This window comes from Rhipicephalus microplus, chromosome 6, assembly GCF_043290135.1.
Source record: "Rhipicephalus microplus isolate Deutch F79 chromosome 6, USDA_Rmic, whole genome shotgun sequence".
NCBI lineage: Eukaryota > Metazoa > Arthropoda > Arachnida > Ixodida > Ixodidae > Rhipicephalus > Rhipicephalus microplus.
Window position 1 is genome coordinate 201,406,240 of NC_134705.1, and position 16,640 is coordinate 201,422,879.

The 16,640-nt window shown below is 43.4% G+C and overlaps 1 protein-coding gene across 1 annotated transcript in view; it reads right to left on the reverse strand.

The window, feature by feature from the left end:
• The window catches only part of LOC119166911 (BTB/POZ domain-containing protein 7), a 32,892-nt gene that overhangs the window by 5,582 nt on the left and 10,670 nt on the right, over positions 1-16,640 (reverse strand). The window contains exons 5-10 of the mRNA XM_037418304.2: positions 10,388-10,580; positions 6,897-7,220; positions 6,633-6,841; positions 4,905-4,980; positions 2,396-2,700; positions 1,721-1,901 (exon numbers count right to left, since the gene is read on the reverse strand). Of these exons, the coding sequence (XP_037274201.2) occupies positions 1,721-1,901; positions 2,396-2,700; positions 4,905-4,980; positions 6,633-6,841; positions 6,897-7,220; positions 10,388-10,580 (1,288 nt within the window). The remainder of the gene's footprint in view (positions 1-1,720; positions 1,902-2,395; positions 2,701-4,904; positions 4,981-6,632; positions 6,842-6,896; positions 7,221-10,387; positions 10,581-16,640) is intronic.

Consider the following 16,640-nt stretch of genomic DNA (forward strand, 5'->3'; position numbering starts at 1 on the left):
CTCTGTCGACGAACAAGAGACAAACGTGCCGACGGCGTCGGAGGCATTAGACACGGTAGACGTACTGCGCCGCTACTTCGGCGCTCACGAAGGCAGCGAAGATGGCTTGAACATTGGGGCCGCAGCTGAGCGAGCCATCGTACGCATCAGGAAGATGCATCAACGTCCAATTACGGACTTCTTTGCAGCTAAGTGTGCCTGAAATGCAAGCTGTGTATTTTGAAGTGCATTAAAACAGGTGCATGACTTTTTTCCTTTTTATTTGGGAGTGCGGTTATTTTGTTGCATACCACCGTGCGATGGGATGCTATTTCGCCCGCTATTTTTTGGGGGGTAAGTACAGTGCATAATATTTGCAGTAAATGCCCGCTACGGCTATAACGAAATATTGGTTATAACGAGCAAATAGCGGCGGCCCTCCAATTTTGTTATAACGAGGTTTAACTGTACCTTATTTTTTCCCTGCTGCTACTAATCCACTTTCCTGAAGTGGTTCCATTCTTTCATCTTAGGGGCCAATAGTTATCCATATTTTCTATCACAACATTCCATTAGCAGCCGCAGTCAATCAAAGGTACGATAACTTAGATGCAAAAAACAATTGCACTCTCTAATCCTTACGTTTTAAACATCAGACCAGAATTTGTCGGATGTATCAAACTAACTTGCATAATTTCCACACTTTACCTTTTTTTTTTTTTCAAGGTTCTTAAAAGAGGGTGCATTGCAAATTGCACAAAAATTTTACAAACACACCCTCAGCAATGTTTAATAAGGCCACGGTGTGCAAAATATGGTGTTGATTATCAGGTATCAGCTGACTGAAAAGTGGCACCAAATGATGTTGGATACCAACAAACTGTTCGAGTATGTAGCGTTCTTTTCAGCTAGAATGATAAAAATAACCAGAATTTCAGTCACATAAATGCACAAACAAGCCAAGCCAGCTTTTACTTCAGTTCCACCTTGCAAATCGCTGTGATTCAAATTTGCCTCTGGCTGGTGAATTAGTCATTAAAGGAAGCTTGTGCAGCACTTTTGCTCATTGGATTAACCATGTTGCCAAAGATGGTGTGCGAAAAATATGCCTGGTGTGAAATTTGTGTAGCACTCTTCAAGTGAAAAATTTGTAGGCTACATTAAATGTGAAAATTTTGTAGGCTACATTAAATGTGAAAATTTTGTAGGCTACATTAAATGTGAAAATTTTGTAGGCTACATTAATGAGCATAACCGGAAGGAATTTCAATTTAACACGCTTCATTATGACAAAGTGTGCACGCGCTTGCCCTTGTCTTCTCATTTTTCTTGGTGTATCAGCATACTGCAACGAAAGAATGATGCCAAAGTGATATGCTGTAAGGGTCAGGAATCTCGTCAAGCTGCTTTTTAGTTGATTTTAATTCCTGTCCTTGCATCTTTTTCCCTTTGTAATGTGATATGCATTATGTTGCGTTGACCATTGACATTGTATAAAAACATCAAATAGTTGTAACTGTAATATTGTCCTTTAACACAATGGTTGAAAAAGATTGCTAAATAAACTGAAATTGCCAATTTATAGAATCAATTATATTGATGTTCAACTGTAGCGTTTGCAGAATGAAGTGCAAAGCTAGTTTTGCATGCACCTATTTGTGCGTTCTGGCCCTTTCAGATTCACACACTACATTATGAACCGAGCAGTCGCCACAAAAAGGCACGTGAAATGATGGAGCACCTGGCAGTGAAGGGTCAGGTAGGCGCACGGCCGGTGCAGGTCCGTGTGGCACGCACGCCTCTCGGAATGTAGCTCCTTTGTCGACCATGTACAGAGTGTCTGGAATGTGTGACAGGTGGGGGGGGCTTGGTGACACAGGTCCCAATGCTTGCTCCTGGGAGAGCTGCTCCTCCAGCCAGGCCTGCACAACAAACTTCACCTTGAATGTACTAGACTCATTTCACACACCTCCAACACAACTGTGGGCTCAGTCATTTTGAGAACAGGCCAACTCCCCATTTTGAATGAACGTAAAGAAAAGCAATGCTTGTATGTAAGAAAATTTTCCCGTACAAATACAGTAAATGGAATAAGTTGGTTTCTATCAGTGCATCCTCTTTTCAAGACTATTGGGAAATCAGACTGACCTCCAATGCTTTGCTGGTGCCAAAGCTAGAGAAAGGCGCTTACTCAATTAGGTGGTTTCTTCAATGGTTCATGTAGACTAACTCATCAGACAAGACAGGACGGCAATATTTAAAGAATGTTTAATGGCTAAAAGGACAAAGAAGTTAGCTTGGAAGAAAGAGGTAAGCAACAGAAGTGCAATTCCAGACTGCACCATGTACTACGCATGCTTGCTTTACCACCAGTTAGGTACCATGTGCATGATGAGCCTAAGCAGACTGTACTGACCTTGGCTTCTTCCACGTAAGGGGTGAAGAGGCGAGGGCGAGGGCCAGTCAACCAAGAGGCCGCAGCTCCTCTGGAAGGGGGTGCCTCCTCCCCTCCCAGCATGCACGGCGGTGGGCGAGGAAAAAGGCCACGCCGCTGCGCTGACAGCAAGGCTTCCGCACCTGGGGGAAGCACGTGTGCCGTCCGCACATGGCACAGCAGCTCGGAGAGCAGGTCCCGCAGTTCGTTGTCGCTCAGGAGGTCCCGCCGACTGCGGGCACCACGCCTGGCAACACTGTGTGTCGTCTGGCTCACAATGTTCGGCTCTGCACACATTAATTCAAAACCGTAGAAAAATGAGACGACACGAAAGCCTCATCCCACACAGTGTGCTCCACAGCACACTTGATACCCCTCACACACAAAGCAACAATGGAAAGAAGACTGGTTTTCGTTTAACACTTGGAGCTCGATTTAATGAAGGGCTCACAATGCTTTAATTCTTTCTTAGCTTGGGAAATTCATTAAATTGAGAAAACAATTTCTTACACTTTAAAATCTACATTTAAAACTTGCTGATGCCCAAAAGTTACTGCAGCATTTCATTTTACTCTAACTCACACCTGCACCATAAAATTAAAAGGACACTGACAACAAGAAATAATACAAAAAAAAGCTTGAGCTTCTCTGGTGAGAGCCTTGTTCACAATGAAAGTGAGGATGAGAGAAGCAATGTTCACAGGTGCTTTAAAATGTGAGGTAATCAGTGAGTGCAGATAAAAGGGTGAGTTGCATGATTTCTGTTCAATACATTATTGGCTATTTAAACTAGGATGAATTCCAAGTAGAGTCTTGAAGAAAGATTTCTCTCTTTTTTGAAAGATCATGACATTATTCCAATTGATATGATGGCTTAAGTTTTGGTATGAAATACATCAGATATTATAAAAAAAAATGAGCATATTTGTCATGACCAACAAACCTGCACAATACTTTTTTTATTTAAGCAAAGCCTGTGCAAATGCCATTCTTTTTGGTTCAAAATAAGTGGGAACGACTTTGAATAGTAGCATAATTTGACTTTCGTTATAATGCAAGTGATAACCTCTAAAACATGTTACATTCTAAAATTTACTATACTGATAGCGTATAAGCCAGCATAACAAGAATATAAACTTAAGAATTGACGAATCGTTGTGAAGGCAACATGTTAACTTAATCATGCAGTGGGGCTTTGCGGCAGTGCAAATTTTCCCTGAATAGATGTTTCATGGCTTAACATCTTTCTATTGCAGTGGAGCCACCTTTACAAAGTTACACGCAAATTAATATAGTTTTTAAATGTTTGCACGACTCAGCATTCTTCAACGACATTGAAATTACTTTTACAGAAAGTTACATGTGGACTAGTGTACATTCATTCATTCACTTTAATACTCCCAAATTTTTAATAATTTAAATTCAAATCGAAGTGAATTTGCACGACTCAGCATTCTTCAACGACATTGAAATTACTTTTACAGAAAGTTACATGTGGACTAGTGTACATTCATTCATTCACTTTAATACTCCCAAATTTTTAATAATTTAAATTCAAATCGAAGTGAAGTTCAATACTGTAATATTAATTCGAATATTCACAAAAGCCTATATATGACCATGCTACATAGCATGAACTTGTCTAGAAACCGCTTCCGATTCTTGCTGAGGCAAACTGCACAATAACAGTAGAGACAACAGTGATTGTGGCCATGCCGTGTGTTTTTTTGTCAACTCCCTCAGATGATGCGTCAGTTTCTAACCCTCCAAAAATTTTTACATGGGCATTTCCAGCTTATAAAACCAAGTTTCTCGACTGGTATAATTGAAGAACACTACCTGCGCACTTCTGATAAGAACAACTCATAATAAAACAAGCAAGTTGTCACGGTCGTTTCACGAGTCCACTGCACTGAAGTCAGAAATAAACACATCTTGTTTGTATGATTGGCTGTGGTTTTCGACCGCTCTCTAACCAGTCTCGGAACATCGTCTTAAGCCCAACTTCTGCGTCCGGTCAGCGACGCTCTTCTGGCTGTCACACCACTTTCTCTGATTACATGCTCACTGTTAACTACCATTGCTACTACAAAGGTTCTTTAACCATAGATCATGGATGTTAACCGTCAGGATGGAGATGTACGTGATAGCGTCAACATGGATGCGTCTATGTGAAAGGTGCTATAGCTGCTCGACACCAATAGACGTTGTGCAAGCTCTCTTATATCAATTAACTGTAAACATTCAACTATTTCTGTAAGAACACATTTTATTTTGGTGTTAAAAATGCATGACATTCTATGTTTATAAAGTTGGATACTTTGCTATATACCTTGAATGTTAAATACTATGTTAGTGGAAAGTTAAATACTTTGTTATATCAAGAATTTCATACAGAGCTCTTAACTGTATACCCAAGAGGCCGAAAGAAAATGGAATGGTGTAAGAGATGGGACCTCAAAGCAAACTGATCCGAAGGCAAGACGCTCACCTCTTTCTTCCATCCTCTTGAGCAACTGCTGCTCCCCCCACTTGAGCACAGCCACCAAGACCTCCAGCTCACTCGCCTGCAAGTTGAAACACTTGCTTTTCTGCTTGTCTGCCTGGTATACGAAATTCACAGAACACAAAGAAAGCCACACCACAGCACAGCCCTGAAGCAATTCAAGCGGCACCGTAAGTCCTGCTTCTCGAGAGCTCCCTGGCATGCAGTCGCCTACCGGGCTGTGTCCTTTCCTTTACCTCTAGTTAATGCAGCCATCTTCCTACGTCCATCTTTCTCCACACTAATAGAGCCGTGTTCTCACACTACGTTCAGTACATTTGATGAACAAAAAGCCCAGCAGCAGGACGCCGGCTACTCACACAGTGCGATGCAGACTTCAGCCTTTAGGCAAATTAAAAAAATTAAATGAAGAAAAGAAACCAATCAGTGAAGATGATAGACCAGTAGGTTCTAGATCTAAGGCAGTAGCGATCCTTTATGTACGCAGGCTATGCCACAGAGTAAAAAAGGTGGTCGGAAATTATGATTTTTGTGTTGTGTTTTCGGTCAGGAACAAAATCAAATGCATGTGTTCTTTAGCAAACAATAAATATGAAAAACATAAAACTGTACAGAATGAGCTCGATATTAAACATAAGAATCAACTTGTTAAATCTGCTGAAAATGTTGCATATGATATTCCAATGATGTGCGACCATATCTAAGCAGGACAGACCGGCAGTAGTGTAAACACGAGGCTAAGAGAGCACGTATCAAGCCTGAAAGATCACCCTAGCACACGTCCAGCCCCGCACTGCCATGAGTACACTTGCACATGCTTTGATAACACCGCCATAGAATTGCGACATTGTAATCAAACACCGAGAGAAATAGTGAGAGCCTTCTGCATTGAAAGGCAAAAAGAAACATATGTCAGCCACCCATCTGCTGCATTGCTTAGGAAAAAAGTTTCCCTTCTGTCATTATTACTTAAGGCATGCGAATAGGCTTGTGCGAATATTCGAAGGCTTTGAATATTTGAATGAGTAGTGCAGTATTTGAATTCTCATCAAATAGAATTTAAATTATTGAAAATTTCAAATGACTAGAAACGAACGAATATATGCATACTATCTCACATGTAACACGCTGTAAAGATAATTTCGCTGCAGTAGAGGTGTGCTAAACCGTGAAAACACACATGCAGAATAAATCCGTACCCTCGCATCGATTCATTCTTCTAAATTTAAAAGCTTGATGTACCGACTTATATGCTCTAAGTATAGCAAACTTTAAAATGTAACATATTTTACAGGCTATCACTTGCATTCTACCAAGTGAAATGCTGCTACCATTCAACGTTTCCATGGGCCTTGTCTCAATTTAATAAAATTACTGTGGAGGTTAGTTAGGTGATGACAAAAATTCCCATTTTTCTTTATAATATGCAATACGTACACTATTCGAATTGGATTAGAAATTATTCAACCAATCACTATTCGCATTGAATTCACTTTGAACTTAAAATACAGTATTCGCACAAGCCTAAATGTGACAATGTGCTGTTCTATGCATGCCATTGATGTGTTATTTTGATTAGTTGGCACAGGTCGAATGTCTGGTAGGTCAATGTTTACAAAAAATAAAACAGTTGTTATATTCTACTAGTCTTTACGTTGCTCCTCCTCGTCACTGTGTTTTTGGTGTAAAGTCATTAAAAGACAATCTGTGTACCTGCAGAAAGTTTGACTGCAGTAGGGCAAGCAGTTGTCCCTTTGTGAGCTGGAAGAGCAGCGGAGTGGCTGCCAGTGCCGAGAATTCCTCAGCCAGGAAGGCCATGGCCTGCCGGTGGACCCAAGGTGATCCGTGTGGCTGCTCACTCCACTGCAACACTCCGCACAGGGTGTCTGGACCCAACAGTTCCACTAGGGCATCCTCACATGCTGCAACAAAACAGTCAGTTGGTTCTTGCCAGTAACGAGGGGAACAATGCCTCACCCTGAGCCAAAGAGTCCACCTCAATGAGCCGAGCCACCTGGTAGAGTTCCATCAGCTCCTCAGCCAGCGATCCACTCAACACGGACAAGTCTACTGTGTCCTGGTACAGAGCCCAGAGCAGGATGCGAGCGTACCGCAAGGGAACCACGGTACCATCGAGGACAATGCGCATGCGACCCCCTTCACCACCAGCAGTGGTCCGTCGCTGGATGACACCGCGAAAGAAGGGGCACCGTGCGGCCAGCACCACCCTGTGGCAGGGAAACTCTTGCTCCACACTGCCTGGCACCTCCCACACCAAGGTGGCATCCGCCAGGTGTCCACCTGCACCACACGAAACTGCTGGACTACAAACGCTTACAGAGCCCTTCCTCAGGGGTCCTCTCATCCTCTCCCCTTTCCCTCAACCGCCACTTACAAAGGGCCCACGCAGGGACATCTTTGACTTCTATTCCCCTTGCAAGATCAGTGATGTTCAAGGGTATTTAAAAAGGATAGTTGGTTCAGGAACGTTATGATGAAACAGTGGAAACAACAGGATGAAGAATGTACAGGACACAGGGTTGTAACTCAGCACTGCATCCTGTATATTTCTCATCCCATTGTTTCGCCACAATGTTCAGTGATGTTCTATGCTATACAAAAAAATTCCCATTCCGAGAGATAAAAATTCCAATTTCAGGTATATTTTTCTCAATACGATGCCAAATTTTCTAGAATATTTTCAAGCACCATAAAAGTAACATGAGCATGCCCCATACACCCCCACACACACTTACACACACATAAATGCATGTGTGTGACATGCATGTTGGTTCGTATTGGTGTAATATGTAGAGGAGCACGTGCGCCCAGCCATCCAGCCGTGAGTCATCACAGGAGAGCCCCAGCCCTGCGACTCAGGCCATGCTGGCGCGGGCGGCCAGGGAGGTGGACTTCGCGCAGTGGCTTCTGAAAGTAGCCTCAGCCCATGTGGCCCGCACGAGTCCGCCTTGGCGGCTGTCAGTGATGGCTACCTTGGAGGAGCAGGCGGCTATGCCAGGAGGGGCACAGGCGGCGACGACAACGACACCGGAGGTGGCAGCAGTGACCTTTGGGGCTAGTGAGAGAGCGGTGGGGGCTCCGGCGGCGCCCGTGGCAGAGACTGACAGACCGGTAAGCATAGATGTTGATCAGGCCCTAATGCTTTTCTTGGAATACGAGTAAAATAATTATTTCCTTGTTCCAGTCTCTGTCGTTCGGGGGCCTTCTTAAGGGGGCGAGGAGAATGTGGAGGAGCACGTGCGCTCAGCCACCTTTTCCCTTTACGGCAGCGCGACAGCCTAGTTGCGAGGACATGATTGTCCCTTCGAGACACGAGACAATAAAGCCTCTTGCGAAGGGATGGAACATCTTCGCAGTCGGCGCTCGCGATTCCCTTTTCCGGCGCACGGAACGGGTTTTCCCTTTCTCAATGAGGGAACGTATTCTCGTCAGGGAAAGGGAAACGGGGACGGCGAAGAAAACTAGCCTGCTGATGGGCGGACGCTCTCTCTGACACCAGCGACGAAGTAAGAAGGACGAACCCGGAACTCCCTGCGAGCCAAGGGCGACAATGACCAAGGTGTAAGTGTCTACCCTTTGTTATCTGTAGTCTCTCTACGCGACATTTTTGCGTTATCGCTAACGTATAGCAATAAAGTGTTGTTTGTTCACCTAGCCTGTTGCCTTATTCGCCCGAACCCGTGTAGCTGCGATAACTCGAGCTACGGAAAGGGGCAATAATCGTGCACGGTACAACAGTGGTCAGATGGAACATCAGCTGGGCTTCTACGTTGGCCATACATAGGACGAACCCCCGACACACATCACTCCAGTTAGCACCTACAGTTTTCGTGAAAAGCTGTAGCACCAGAATTGGTAGGATAGCTATCTTGCTCTGATTACACCTTTGCATAGGCACGGCAATTCTTTGGCTTTTGCAACATCCTCACAGTCATTGTGAAGAAGACTTTTCAGATGCGGCATCAGGCCATACTTGCTAGATCTGGTGTTGCTTAATATTGTTCTTTTTTTATGTCATCAAATTTGGTTCTTGTTTTATACAGAACACAATTATGGCCCCTTTTGCATGAAAGGTCCCTCGGTAACTATATAACTCGCATAAAGAGCTGAATTTCAATAAGACAAAGTTTCTTTACACCAAAGCCAATTGCCGATCTTATTGACTTTGCTACACTGAGGTAAAACTGAGGTAAAACTGAGGTAAAACTGAGGTACTGCAAACAGTTTTTCTAGGTGCATTGTGCATATAGAAAAAACCATGCTTGCGCCAGACACATTTCATGGGCACCTGATGACGTCTGCAAACGAGGCAGACGAGAGAACAGGCCTTGTCACTGTAACATATCTACTTCAGTGCTGCAGGACGTCACATATAATGAGCCCTTAAAACCATAGAGCTTCCTTAAGTTAACTAGGGGAGGCTCTGGCGCTTCAATGACATTGGTTTGCCTAGTCTTCGTGCTTGCGGGCAGCAAACGCACTTGTGGCTTCGTTTATTGCTGTGTTTTGGTTTTCGTTCAAGTGAAAGAACAAACCCTTTTGAACTTTGTGAACTGATTTGAAATGTTGATCCTAAAAGGTCAAGGCGGTGAAGCGTAACTTCCAAACATTTGCCGATTGTTGTTTCGTGAAAAAACAGCTTCAAGCCATGCAAAGCCAGAAGGAACATAAAGTACGAAGAGTAGGCAAATCCATGCACTACCCATTATTCCCGTGCTCGATGAAGTGCTATGCCTTGCAGCTCCCATAGACACTAGCGCAAAGAATAAAAAAACGTGATAAATTTAATAAGTATAAATCACAGCCGACTAATTGCCGACTTCCATGTTCAGCATGTGTGAGTTCTACTTGAACATCTTGCAAATTACCTTGAACTGTGCATTTTTAATCGTTTTTTTGTGTTATCAAATGTTAAGCTCATTTTTATGTATGCCATGATTATTTTATAGTCAAGTGCTCAAAATTTGATATTTGATAAGTTTTTAGTGCCTGCTATTCCATTACTGTATCACTCGGGGTCAGCGTGGGTGCATATATACAAAGTACATATCTCAATTAAATTTAGTTGCGAGTGTAGCGAGTGCCAAGCTCTTCTTGTCCCTGTTGTCTATGTTGGAAAGTGCGCTACTTAACCTTACGGTATAATGAAGCAGATAGCTGCCGACAACCAACTAATTGCACAAAATGCCTCTCTAGACTGTTTACATGGCTTGGCGGTGACTGTTCTATGAAATGATGGGGCATGCGAGTACTTTAAGCCCCTCAATAGTACCGAGGACAATGTGCTTTGCAATGCGGCCAGTGAGACACAATCATTCTCGAACCAAAGTTCAGGCGCAGCCGAATAAAATTAAGCTTTGATATTTTTCGAGTCAATTTTTCAGCCTCAAGATAAGAAAGAGTATCTACTACTGGGCGCAAAGCACACAGTTTCCGAAAAATCTCACCTTCAAGCATCCTCCGCAGGTCGTGTGCCAGCGGATTAGGCACTCCAAACTGTTCACTCAGCCGCAGCAGTGTTGAGAGGGCTGCACTGCTGCCGGCTTCCCCGGCCACGCTGAGCTCGCCTGTGTACAGGTATCGCAGCAGATCCCCAAACAGCTCCACTCCAACACCTGGAATGTCCATCTCCAACACCATCTGCAAACGAAGTGCACAGTACACGATCTGCATGAGGCACAACCTGGGCAGTTCAGAGAACACAATTGCATTAACGATGTGTTTACTTGTTTTTGATTACTGTATTCCTTTTGTTAGTGCATGTGGTACATGCCATGTCAACGTTTCGTTGCTTGTTGTGTCTGAAAAAAAATGTGTATCTGTGACGAACTACCGGAGCAGAGGTCTTTGTCAGGCGTATTAAATGCCTTTTGCCTTTGCTTCCTTTTTCTTGTATTCCAAGAAATGAAATAAACTTACCACTACTACTACTACTACTACTACTCAGAGACATATAAAAAGACATGAACTAGACAACGAACCCGCTAACTCCAAACTGAAGCATTTTCTCAGAAGTTGATCGTAGATTTTTTTATGCTATTTTGTGCTTAAAGAGATAACCTTACAAACTCGACCATATTTAGGTTCAACAACTGCCGCCCCCCCCCCCCCCCCTTGTAAAACGTTGTAAAGGTGCTGACACCTCCCTGTAAAGTTGTTTGCGCCGCGTGGTGCACGTGTCTCGCATAGAAGCCATATTTCGGGGGTAACAACTATTGAGCGATACGTGGCGTTGTGTTCGCAAGCGGTGATCACCACTATCATGATCTTGGTTGGTAGAGCGGTAGAGTCGGCGGTCACCCCTGGCGGCAGGCAAGCCTTGGTGGCGGCCGAGAGAGTTGAGCGAGTCTCTTCCGCGCGTAATGGTTGCCGCGAACGGTTGTCTCTAGCATGGGTCCCGGTGTGTGGCACCGTGGGTGGCGCGTCAAGGGCCCTCTGGTAAGTGAAGCCTTGGCGACACACCTTGAGTGTGTTATTATGTTTGTCATGTTTTTAAGTGTATGGTAATATTGTGTAAAGATGACTTAGCGTGTTGATCTCGATTGGTGTTTTAATAATTCAGCTGATGATGTCATTAAAAAATTTTCAAATAAATATGTGTTGTTCAGTTTGTTCCGACCGCATCTGCTGTGTCCGTTCACTCCAAGAGTGTGATGTGGTGCCTGCCATATCGAGACCCCACAACATTTCCCCGAAGAAATACTGAAAAGCATAAGCAGCATCAGCTTAGTGACCAAGTATTGTGCCAGTGACAAAGCCACCAGGAATTCTTTTGATGTCAAGGACTATCCAGGACCTGAAAACAAGCTCTCGACGTGGTCGAATGTGCGTATCCTTCAGCCCTGCAGTGCTCGAATGTTCACCTGACTGGCCACTGAGCAGAAAACCAGTACTTTAACTTGAATATGTAAGATCTACGAATAAACTCTTTTCCTGCTGCGACATGAAAGCTATCTGTTTTGGTTAATGACAGGAGGTCAAATTTTTATTGTATGAAACAGAACATGTTTGTGACGGATTTCATAAACTCTTTACGAGTCACGAACTACTATGCTTATATTGTGTGCAAACCATTTGGATGCTCAGAAGCGCTTGTGAGGACAAGAAGGCAGCCAATGCACATTGTGCGAGCCTGACCTTGCAGGACTTTTGCTGCCCATACAAGAAGACCCCACAGTAAGTCCCATTTTGGCAATGTAGGTATTAGGATAAATGATTCCCAATAGTTAGTACAAGAATACCTGGCATAAAACAATGTGCTATGAAACACAGCTGTCCCTTCAGACCCACCTCTTGTGAGGGTCACTGCTAGGAGTGTCAGGCACATGAAATGAAGACTTCAATAAATTCACTACAACGCAGCCGGTCAGATGCACTGCTGCAGCAATGTCTTTGAATGCTGTCATGGCTAATAAAAATAGGTAACCGAATGTGCATTTAAAATAGAGAGAGCACCAGAAAAGAAAACATCAACTGGTCTCAAGGAGAATCTCAATTACCATAAGATTACAACTGATACAAACAGTCTAATCTCATTATTTCAATATGCCTAATTTGAAATACAGTAAAACCTCGTTAATTTGAACTCAGTTATTTCAAGATCCCGCTAAATTCAAAACATTTTTATAGTCCCGTATTTTGCAATGCAAGTTTGAGCGGATAATTTGATGCGGCGGTCAGCACCAGTTCAGTTAATTCGAAAACTTCGGTGCAAAGTACAATTCCTGATCCCGATTAAGCAGCAAATCCGCGAAAATGACGGCCTTTAGGAGCCACTAGGCAATAAAATGTAGTGATACTAATGAGTGGCAGCTTAAGCAACCCAGCCTCAGTAATTCCAGTACGAAAAATTAAATTAGATCAAAAAACCGTCTCGTGATCAACTGAAATCAGCGCTTGCAGAAAACAAGACATGCTTCACTGCAACACAGAAGCGATGCGCGGGCAGCATGTCGCCTGCTTCTTGCAACGTCAGTGCATCATGATTTACCCATTCTCTCGAGGACTTGAGGAGATTAAATCTTGCGGAATTAGCAATGTATGTGAACCTCTGAGTGCCGGTTGCTTTAGCAATTTGTGCACTTGCACTGCAGGATGTGTTCTTGACAGCAAAACCTACTTCTAAAACTCGGTTCGAAAGCTTCAGTGGTGATATTTTCCAGCCAAAACACATCGCGTATTTCGTCACACTGTCCATTATTAAATACTTCTTTTTATCAAAAAAAAATGGGCAATAGGTCGCATCATGACGTACTGACACAGCGAGGGGCAGGTAACATGATGTCCGCGTGTCACTACTATGTCGCAGCGAACATGTTTGTTTTTCGCAGGCACGCATTTCAATTGATTATGACGAGTTTCTTCTTTTTTTTTTTTTGCAATGGCAGTTGCGAGGCCCAGCGTTCCCCTAAATTTGAGGCGAAATCGTGACCTCATAGTGCTAGAAAACATAACCCTTGGAGCCGCAAACTATCCAGCCCAGCAAACGACCAGCCCCTGATTACTTGGAATAATTTCAAGTTCGTTGCATTCTACTTTTTGTATGTTCCATTAATTTGAAAACACTACCAGTTTCAAAATTTTTCACGGTTCCAGTGACCTTAAATTGACGAGGTTTTACTGAACTGGTTTAGTCAAACTGAAGCTGTGGTCCCGGCAAAGTTGTATGTTTCAATGGCTGGAAACACCTGGCAGTTCGAGTGCACAAGCTGCTTTTGTGACAATGAATTCGAACATGCCACACTCCGAAAATGCCTCAAATCACATGACGGCGCCTCTGATTCGACAGATTTTTCTGCCAAAAATCAGAACGGCTGTGTTCCAGCCTATTCATATGGGCGTCATTCAAAAAATTTGAAAACTCTCTAGGCGCAGCATACTGCGGAACGGGTGATATTGTGCCTCAACAATGAGAAAACAGATGCCGCCGACCTCATCACTCTACATAACCTCTCTTTTGCGTGGCCCTCCATTAAGTGTACATCATAAGCAATTGTTTCCGGAGATGTGCTTTTGGCGAACCCGCGGCCAATGTTGTGGGTAAGGCTAATGATCAAGTGATGCAGACTTCTTCTGGATATTACGACACATCCTAAATGAGTAGCAATTTTTTTTCAGGCTGCATGAAATTCAAGGGCTATGTGAACGTGAACACGGGTATACGGACCTGTGCCACTGTCACGAGATGTAGAAGTTATACAGGCTACAAGCCCGCCACGAGTTACTAGTGAGGACCCTTCTGTCCTCAGAGTACTTTGATGCACCCTCAACTCTACCAAATGCAACTAAAGTTGTGTCGGTGCTGGACTTGGCTACGTGCTGCTTCTCTTTTCAGCAAAATACAGATTTGGTTTCAAACTTGTCAGCACACTTCCAAGACATATTCATCAGTTCATTGCGAGAAAAACATGTGCAGACACACATCATCATCATCATCAGCCTGAGTACGTCCACTGAGGGACAAAGGCCTCTCCTATGTTCCGCCAGTTAACCCAGCCCTGTGCTTGCTGCTGCCAATTTATACCCGCAAACTTTTTAATCTTATCTGCCCACCTAACCCTCTGTCATCCCCTAACCCGCTTGCCTTCTCTGGAAATCCAGTTAGTTACCCTTCATGACCAGCGGTTATCCTGTCTACGCACTACATGCCCGGCCCATGTCCATTTCTTCTTCTTGATTTCAACTATGATATCCTTAACTCCCGTTTGTTTCCTAATCCACTCTGCTTTCTTCTTGTCTTTTAAGGTTACACCTACCATTTTTCTTTCCATTGCTCGCTGCGTCATCCTCAATTTAAGCTGAATCCTCTTTGTAAGTCTCGAGGTTTCTGCTCCGTAGCTAAGTACCGGCAAGATACAGCTGTTATATACCTTCCTTTTGAGGGATAGTGGCAATTTACCTGTCATAATATGAGAGTGCTTGCCAAATGTGCTCCACCCCATTCTTATTCTTCTAGTTACTTCAATCTCGTAGTTCCGCTCCGTGTTTATTACCTGCCCTAAGTAGACATAGTCTTTTACAATTTGAAGTGCACTATTACCTATCTCGAAGCACTGCTTTCTTTTGAGGTTGTTGTACATTAGTTTGATTTTCTGCAGATTCATTTTAAAAACCACCTTTCTGCTCTCCTTGTCTAACTCCGTAATCATGAGTTGCAATTAGTCCCCTGAGTTACTCAGCAATGCTATGTCATCGGCGAAGTGCAGGTTACTAAGGTACTCTCCATTAACTCTCATCCCTAACGGTTCCCATTCTAGGCTTCTGAAAACCTCCTGTAAGCACGCGGTAAATAGCAGTGGAGAGATTGTGTCTCCCTGCCTTACACCCTTTTTTATTGGTATTCTGTTGCTTTCTTTATGAAGCACCATGATAGCAGTTGATCCCCTGTAGATTTCTTCCGGGATGTTTATATATACTTCATCGAAGCCCTGATTACAGACACACATAACCAACCACATTTAATAATGATGGGTATGATGTATTTTGATATGCAAATACGCACGAATGAGTCTTTCTGTACTTCCCACTCAAGTGTTTGCTCACTGCAGATGTGTCACTGCAGGTAAGTCCTTGATTCAATGAGTTTTCATTAATTTCAGCTTCTATAATATTAAACAAATTTTCGAGCCCCTTTGAGTTCGAATTATCAAAATTTGACTGTATGGCTAGACTCCGGATAGGATAGATTATGGTGTGACTTGGACAAACAGTTACTCAATCCATTGCGATTTATACAACACGACAAACCATTGGTGCAAGCTAATAATTGCAGCCTACAGTCTCTGCGGTCCTAGCAGTAAAGAAGGCACCCAATTGGGCACAAAAATCCGGTGGACATTCGCATTATAGGTAGGTATGTGGGGTTTAACGTCCCAAAAGCACCATATGATTATGAGACGCCGTAGTGAAGGGCTCCGGAAATTTCGACCACCTGGGGTTCTTTAACGTGCCATTCGAATTATAGCCGAACCTCCACGTTTGGAGCAGGTTATCTGAGGGGCGACCTAGGGCCGTTGAATTTCAATTGTTCTTTACAAATCTTTTGTTTTTTGGTGGAACATCCGAAGGGTATCTACAAAGGATTTTATGTGGAGGCAATAATTTGGACAGCAGATAGACATTCACGAGACATCCCAAGAAACAAAACCTCCAAGACTTTTAGAAACGGCTAAAAACGTCTTGGTCTAAGAGAAGACCTAAAACAGACATTTTCAAAAGAGACGAATAGCGCCTCAAATATTATCGCTTGCAGTTCATTAGTATTTTTTTAACAACTAAAACATAGCCTGATCTTTCAAACATAACGTGTACTTCAAGACATTGTTTAGGCACTACCGAGAGCCAGCGTTCAACGTATGTCCATCTCAGTGATTCTGAGAAGGTTGTGTCGAGAAAGTGCCAAAATGCCAAACGTCATGTCAATTAAAATAGTAGTGACCGTGGGTTTTACTAAAAAATGACGCAATTACTAAGAACCTCCCCAAAATAATTGGCTTGACACCGCAAGCACGATTGTAGAGCTGCCCATTTTTTAAACCTGAATGTGCGAGCACCGATCCCTGAGTCATTATTTCCCTTTTCCAGGTCTCTCATTGTCCGTGCCCCAGAACAGCCTAGGAGATGACAGCTGAAGACTGCTCATAGCGCGCATGCACGTATTGTCGTTATATAATTTCGCCACTGTGCTCAGTTAATAAGGCT